Source organism: Protomyctophum parallelum (genome assembly GCF_964188405.1).
Source record: "Protomyctophum parallelum genome assembly, chromosome: 18".
In the NCBI taxonomy this organism is placed as follows: domain Eukaryota; kingdom Metazoa; phylum Chordata; class Actinopteri; order Myctophiformes; family Myctophidae; genus Protomyctophum; species Protomyctophum parallelum.
In genome coordinates, this window is record NC_139716.1 from 22,748,753 (window position 1) to 22,757,569 (window position 8,817).

At 43.7% G+C, this 8,817-nt stretch overlaps 1 protein-coding gene across 1 annotated transcript; it reads left to right on the top strand.

Moving 5' to 3' along the window:
- Nucleotides 1-823: 823 nt before the first annotated feature.
- Nucleotides 824-1,855, top strand: LOC310875596 (large ribosomal subunit protein uL1m-like; the record flags this gene model as incomplete). The annotated part of the gene is made up of 1 exon (XM_083788888.1): nt 824-1,855. One exon carries the CDS (start codon nt 824-826, stop codon nt 1,853-1,855), a length of 1,032 nt encoding a protein of 343 aa, XP_083645014.1.
- Nucleotides 1,856-8,817: the final 6,962 nt, after the last annotated feature.

The window sequence follows — 8,817 nt, forward strand, 5'->3', positions numbered from 1 at the left end:
CAGCTCGAGCTACCTTGATAATGAAGCCTTACATTTCTCCCTGCATAAGTATAGACTGTTACCAAAGAGCTGTTATTGCTCTGTCAATGCATGGAACTAAAATGACGGCCTTTTACCATGTATAACTCATCATTCCCCAACCAGCTCTGAGAGTAGCCTACTTCTGACTAATTCTGCTCCTTTTTTGTGAAAACATTCTTTTCAGTTTTTTGTTTTTTTTTAGCAGCAAGCAATTTTGCTTTTCATGTCAGCCCATGGTGCGAAACGATGTTGGCTGAAAAAGATTCTGGACAAAACCTTCATACAGGGAGCTTCCAGCAGCAGGGTGAGGATGTTCGGATGCCTTGAGGTATAACAACATTCAGCCCAGTGTTGCCAAGTGGGAAATATCAAACTATTGTACCTGAGGCTTATAATCATCATTGTCATCATCATCATCATATTTAAAAAACAAAACAAAAAACAATTAAGGCAGCCATGCTTGGCTCACTCCTATGGGGGCATGTAAGCATATTGCTTGACTAGAAAGAAGCGACCTTGTGGTGTGTTTATAGATCTGTTTTACGTATTTACGTCAGGGTCCTTCACAAAGTACCTTGATATTAATGGAAGTCAATGGGGCTCATGACGCGCAGATGCGTCTAGATTCTCCCGGTGGATCCTGCCTATGCCATAGAAAGCATAGGTGGACCCCAGGCTAATGGGGCTGTGATTGCACCGAAACCTTGCCCAAATTTGGGGTCTTACATCAGAGATATGCGCCAGTCACAGACAACAGACAATACTGATGACTGATGGGAGCCTGTGCTGTGTGTGCACCAACATGGCGGCCTGCGCAAGGAGTGTTCTGAGAGTCTTAGGGGGGTTCCAGAGCGCTGGGGGTCCCAGCATGTTGGCAAGGCGTGTCCTGACGAGGGTCCCCACCAGGACCTTCGCTGCTGTCAAGACTGTGAGGAAGGGCAGGAAAGAGGAGGCGGTGAAGGAGGCGGTGAAGAAGACGGAGCCAGTCGTGATGGACGATAAAGACAGACACAAGCCGTACGGGAAGACGACCTGGTTCCCCGTGGACGATGTGTACGTGAGGAGGTTCTACCCGAGGGATGTGTACGATGCGGGCGTGGCCGTCGACCTGCTCCACACCTTCCAGACGCTGGACTTCACTGCCCTGGACCAGCCCGTCCTGCTGGACCTCAGGCTGGACATGAAGCTACAAAAGAAGAAAAACGTGGATCCCTTCGTCAGCACAGTGCACTTACCACACGCCATCAAGAAAGACACCAACAGAGTTATCGTTTTCACAGAGGATCCTGATCAAGTCAAAGTGGCCCAGGAGGGCGGAGCTACTGCTGTGGGAGGAGCCGAGCTTGTACAGCAGATCTTAGAGGATCAGATCTCAGCAGATTTCTACGTGGCGGTTCCAGAGATCCTCCCTAAGCTGCAGCCGCTGAAAAATAAACTGCGCAAGAAGTTTCCTAAGACCAAAAGAGGCTCTGTAGGGATCGACATTCCCAAGATGATGGCGGTGTTCACATCGGGTCACGAGTACGCTGTGGAGAGGGACTGTTACGTTGTGACACAGATAGGAACGCTGGACATGCCCAGAGAGAAGCTGTTGGAGAACCTGCAGGCGGTCGTGATAGACGTGTGCAAACACCGGCCGGACACTTACGGTCATTTCATAGAGAGGGCCATCATTTCAAGTCAAACCAGTGAAGCTCTTTGGTTTAAGAGTGAAGACGTCTTACCGCCACCGAGTGAAGACGTCTTACCGCCACCGAGTGAAGACGTCTTACCGCCACCGAGTGAAGACGTCTTACCACCACCGCCAGAAAATGACAAACCCATTTTGACCTGAGATCAGATTCTAAAAATGTCTTCTACAACCTGACAGTTTTCAGAAAAAGCTATGTTTCTATGTCAGTCGTTCTTCGATTTTTCAGAAGTGGAGGACCTACAAGCTCTATGAGCTTGTAGATCTGCTGTTTTTCAATAGCTAACACCAAAAGGGGTTCCCACCCCAAAATGGGTTAAATCAGTGTGTTCACATTTTGTACAACTGTTGCATAAAGTAAAATAAAGTAATAATAATGAATGTGAAAAAAATAATAATACTGATGACTGATATTCACATTGGAGCCACACTTGATTCTACATGGATCCAGCGATCCACGTCATTTCAATGCTTTCATTTTCAACTTTCAAAATGAGCAGATGTCAACTCCGTAACGGATATCTTATTATAGTCATCTGATCAGTCCAGTCTGTAGAGCACAAGCCTTTGAATCGCAAGGTTCTGAGTTTAATCAGACCAGTGTGTGTGTCCAGTGGAAACCTCGTATGAATCTGATCTCAGGTCAGAATGGGTTAATCCAGAGCAACTCGGCGAGCGCAAGAGCAGCACAGCTTGGATAACTGCAGTAAATACATGTGAGTTGATAGTGTGGCGCTACACCTCAGCGATCCATCCCCCAGGGCATAGATGCCCTTGTTGCTCAGCCGATGCCAACAATAAGTGACTCTGACCTAAGCCCCATTCCCACAGCACTGCCATGTAAAGCCAGTAATCAACTGGCGATTTCCCATTTTGGTATCCTGTGGGAATAGGCATATACGCTGGTCTGGAACGTCGCTTTATTGCGCAGCGCCAATCTACCAAATCCCTTGCTTGATTGATTTACAAGCCTCATGTTCTCCCACAGCTGGAGTACTATGTATGATGTGTTGATTCTAGGGCTGTCAATCGATTAAAATATTTAATCTGATTAATCGCATGATTGTCCATAGTTAACTGTGATTAATCGCAAATTAATCGCATATTTTTTATCCGTTCTAAATATACCTTAAATCAGTGGTTTTCAAGATTTTTCACATCAAGGTCCATTATTTATTCTGCATTTGTAGAATGGACCTGCGTATGTAGAAAAGCCATGATACACTGGGGGCGCATACGTTGGTCAGACGTACCAACAGTCCGACATGCAACAGTCCGACAACGTGTGGCCGGTTAAGAATCACCCTTGGCTCCCGACATGCGTGGCCGGTTAAGACACATACGTGGCCAGGGCTCCAGCGTGCGACTTAATAGGTTGCATAATATGATACTTAATTTCTTAACATAATTACTTAATATTTTTTACTTTGAGTGACTTTGTGTTGGATTGAAAATTTAAATAATTTAACGTGTTTTGAAGTATAACCATGGTAGGTTGCCGTTTTTTTACACGGAGACCTTAGGGTTTTTTATGATTCAAACCTTTAATGGTGGAAACCACTACGTAAATAAATGGCGCCCGATGTGGGGGCATGATAAGGTCATGTATTAATACCACGCTATACAAAGAAGAAAATGGTGCTACCTAATTTGTGGCGACGCTACCAACTGAAAAGGTAGGTGGCACCAGTGCTACCTGTGAAAAAGTCGGTTAAAAAGCTCATCCATGGTGCCGACATGCGTTGCCGGTGAAGACAATTCCAAGTTTTCAAGATTTTTCACATCAAGGTCCATTATTTATTCTGCATTTGAGCCACGGACCACCATTTGATGACATTTAGCCTTCCAGACCCAAACTAAAGAACTGTATTGATGTTGGCCAATGGTACCATTACGAGAGATAACAGGCCATGTTGATCAAAATAACATGTTTTCTAAGTTTTCTAATTGTGTAGACTTAAATTATCTTAAGTAATGCAGCTGTTTAACAATTATTCAACTCTTCAGTGTAAAATTGCCATGCATCTCTCAACCATTCTGTCAAACTTCACAGTGCGTTAATCGCGCGTAAAAAAAAATAGTGCCGTTAAAAGGATTGTGAGTTAACTAGTTAATAGTGCGTTAACTTTGACAGCCCTAGTTGATTCTATAAACAACACTGTTGTTCTACTACAGTGTGAACACATACTGGATAGTATTAGTAGCCTACCCGTAACCTGCCTACATTGTCTTTGCTATATTCATAATGAGAGATGTCTGTATTTTCTTAAATGGAGACTTATTATATTGTATATCAGCATTTATAGCAGTGATTCAGCAGGAGCTCAGGAGAGTCCAGGCAGGGAGGAGAAACATGGATACTAGTTACTGTAGTTATGTCAGTCATGTTGGCGCGTATGTAGAAAAGCCATGATACACTGGGGGCGCATACGTTGGTCAGACGTACCAACAGTCCGACATGCAACAGTCCGACAACGTGTGGCCGGTTAAGAATCACCCTTGGCTCCCGACATGCGTGGCCGGTTAAGACACATACGTGGCCAGGGCTCCAGCGTGCGACTTAATAGGTTGCATAATATGATACTTAATTTCTTAACATAATTACTTAATATTTTTTACTTTGAGTGACTTTGTGTTGGATTGAAAATTGAAATAATTTAACGTGTTTTGAAGTATAACCATGGTAGGTTGCCGTTTTTTTACACGGAGACCTTAGGGTTTTTTATGATTCAAACCTTTAATGGTGGAAACCACTACGTAAATAAATGGCGCCCGATGTGGGGGCATGATAAGGTCATGTATTAATACCACGCTATACAAAGAAGAAAATGGTGCTACCTAATTTGTGGCGACGCTACCAACTGAAAAGGTAGGTGGCACCAGTGCTACCTGTGAAAAAGTCGGTTAAAAACTCATCCATGGCGCCGACATGCGTTGCCGGTGAAGACAATTCCGTGGCTGGTTAAGACTCGCCCGAGGCTTCCGTGTCGGACCAAACGCATGCACCTGATACACACAGCCCCGCTATAGCTGACCCTCTCTCAACAGTGGTGCAGTAGCTCGCCCGTCCTGGATCAGAATGCTCACTTGCACATGGCTCGTACTGTACGACGTACAGTACAGTGTACGTGATGGGCTCGCTCCATGGCAGTTTGTGACGTTACGATGCATAAAGGACACTGATGCGCCTGCTCTATAGATCGGGGTTCTCAACCCGTGGGTCGTGACCCCTTGGGGGGGGGGGGGGGGGGGGGGGTCGCCAAATAGTTAAAAAGTTAAAAGTATTTAAAAAATATTTATATATATATATATTTTTTGCAACTGTGGAAATGAAGAGTTTACATAGTACACATAGTACATGCATAAACTTTCCTTAATGATTATATCTGGTTTCAGTATTCATTTATGATATTCTCTATTATTTAGGTTCAGCCAAAAACGTTGAGAGCCTCTGCTATAGATGAATCCACGGAGGGGTGCCCTGGTCGCAGCCATTACCGAGGTGTACCATTAAGCGCAGCTTTACACCTCGACACTGTTTAGCTCAGGGGTGGGCAACTTTGACGATGGAGAGAGCCACTATATTTCCACACTCACTCCCTAGGGCCATATATTACTGTCGTAGCAAAAATAGCCGATCTACAAGCTCAAAACGCGTCGCGCTGCGACACGTTTTGAGCTTGTAGATCGGCAATTTTTGCTATATTCGAATTGGAATCCATTTTTATGTAATTTCAAATGCCTTTAATTATACTTGTGTTGGGCAATGAGCTACTAATTTAGACTGAAGTAATTAAAGCAGGTCATGTTTGCATGTTGTGGAATTGTAAACGGCTGGAACCAATATTATATCAGTATTCTGATATTAACCTGAGGGCCACATTAAGTGAAGGTGGGGGCCGCATGTGGCCCCCGGGCCGCCAGTTGCCCAGCCCTGGTTTAGCTACATCTCCATGGATTCGTCTATAGGCCCAACAACTGTAAGGAGGGTGTCGAGGGTTGTCATTGGAATTAATAGGCGGCTATGTTTTGGTGCAGTCTCCAGTTCTGTTTATACAGTACCTCCACGAAAATAACTAATGAAATGAATTGTTCGCCAAAGACACAAGTAAACAATAACAATGGGGCCTGTCCTTACTTAGACAGATACAGACGCCGATACCTTTTTATTATGGGATCATAATGTCAAGAGCCGAAAGACTATTTATTCCCTAATTGAATCATGGTGGCTATAAACCTAAATTGCAGACTCAGCTGAAGTAATAACAATCAGCAATGGCAGTACAATAGGCTAATTGTGTTAATTGCCCACCATTAAAATAGTTTTATTTTAATTGAGAGCTGTTTATTACTATCAATTCAAACTTAATTCCCTTCCACACATACATTTTCATCCGGTCCAACATTTTTGTTGTGGTGTTTGATTTTGAGTATTCGATTTAAGCGAAAACGACATTAATCCACTGCAATCCATGTGGTCTAAGTTCATACTGTATTTTGAACGTGTGAGAGAAGTGCATTTCACAGATTTTCTGTTTTACCTCTGAAGCAGCATGCACAAATAGATTATAGATTACAGTAGCTCCTCGTTGGAATTAATGGCAAGAAAAAAACACAAAGCACTGGAGGCACAGGGGTGTTCCTTTGAATGCCTGCATTCTCCCATCTCCTATTTACTTACAATACTTTCAAAATGTATTGAGTGGAGCAGCAAAGCAGGGTAATTTGCCATTAGGTAATTTGAACAGCCTAATGTAGTCTACGTCATTGTGTTAAGTAAAAAGTGTTCTGGCCATGTACCATATACCATGCAGTGAACTACTGATTTAAAGATAGTATCTCTTCATTAGGGCTGGGTGATATAGACAAAATCAAATCACATAATAATGTATTGTGTATTCTAAAATGATCACACTTGTGTGAAGTGAGAGGTGCCTTTTATTTATATTGGCCTAAATGACGTCACACAAAGGCATCACGTGACGTTATTTGCCATTTAACTTGGCCTGAAAGTTTGTACGGAACAAAATTTGTCCTAAAAAGTCCATAGACTTGACCAGCCACACGATGTCACGGGCGGAACACACTACGCCAGTCCCCCCCTCCCCCCAGGCACAGCCCCCCATCGGACAGGAGGGGAAAAATAATAATAATTTGACTCAAAACAGATTTCTGTTACTAGGCCTAATAAATATGCTGTATCACAGTATTGGCGACTTATCCTGGTTAATTGCCTGTGTCAGTTTGCTCATGCGTCTGGAGAGGGAAAATAAAAGCCACTTTTCCACGTGAAAATGCGCAAAAATGTGCGTGCACGCCTGCACGCACATATTGCGGCGCGTATATAGCGGCACGCACCCCCTGCTGAACGTTCAGCACCTCCTACTGTAGATATCTTCCCGCAGGCATGATTGTGCCGCTATATTAAGAAATTTCACTGGGGAGCTGGCCTGGAACCCCCTCAAAGACCCCCATGGGGGGTCTCCCTGGACCCCCCCCCCCCCCCCTTGAGAAGCACTGCTTTAGTTTAATGGACTCTGCAAGGCAGAGTATTCACATTCAATTGGGTGGATAAATGCCATCACCAAAGCAAAAGGCAATTTAAGTGCCAATGTGATATATTGTGTGGGCCACACAATGAAAGATCCAATTATGTGACATTGTATGTCTTGATGTGCAATATGACCTGTGTGCAGGGACGTGCACACATCAAAGGGGGCTTCAGCCCCTGTCCTTTTACCCGTCTGTAAAACAACTGCCCTCTCCAGACCATGAATGCAGCATTTACTATGGGCGAAATAAATGCAAATGCCACTCCTTTCCATGCCATGCCGGAAGGCAGCATTCAGAAGAATAGCCTTTTCCCCCCCCCGAAGTCTCCTGAACTTGAACACAGTATTTTGCGTTGAACAAATTTGTTTAGAAATCCATGTCGTTATACACCGCATCTCCACTAGCTAAAGAGTGCTGGGTTGCGCCCCGAACATAGCTGATCTACAAGCTCTCTGCGACGCGTTGTAAGCTTGTAGATCTGCTATGTTCGCTATTTTTGTCCAAAAGTGCCCTCTTACAGGATTTCAGCCCCTGCCCCTCTAACACTCTCTGCACGTCACTGCGTGTGTGCATAATGTGGGAACATTCTGTGTAATGAACGGGGAGGGAAACGTGGACAGTAACAAAGTATGTCTAACCTAGTACTGCCACCTACAATGTTAAGGAACATTTACTTTAATTGAGCATTTGCATTTTTTCCAATACCTTATTCTACTCGACTGCACCTCGGAAGCAAATATTGTACTTTTTACTTCTAATTATTTTTGCATATAATAGGTCCTCACTAATAATCGTGAAAAAATGACCCAATCTTTAGCCATTACTGAGTGTTTAGTGAATACATCCTGCCAGAATTAATGATGTACAGTAAATCCCAATGATCTATGATAATTTCCTATTTAATGTTGTGACATTTACCAAACTGTACTACCCCCCCCCCCCATAAATAACCATAATCTTAGGATAGCTTACACTATTTTCTACCAAGTGTTTTTTCCTTACCTCATACGCATTAGCTATAACTCAAGTTTCATCACATTCAGTGTATAATAAGTTCCTAACTAATGCAGTCCATTAACTTAATGCAATAGCAGATGGATTTACTGTATGTCAACTATGACATTATCCCATTGAAGGATCACTTCGCTGTATAGCAGTGCTGAGTCATTGGTTCCAGAAGATGAGGTCAGAATTGAATAATATAGCTCCCGGTGATCCAACTGAAGGCTTTAACCCATTTAGGCCTGAAAATAGCAGACCTACAAGCTCGTAGCGCGCCACTCGGTGGCACGCCGATAGATAGCTAGTAGATGATAACATAATTAACATAAATTAAAACACCAAAAGGGGTTCCCGCCCAAAATGGGTTAAGCTGTTAAGGTAAAGACCTGTGTGTGTCCATCTACTCCAGTGGTTCTCAAACATTTTTAATGCCAAGGACCCCAAAATGTACTTGGCTGTGGAGTGCGGACCCCCCCCATCAGCAATGCACCAAAGCATTATGGGCATTGTAGGCATTCAGCAATGCAGTCAAAACCCTAGTCAAACGCACA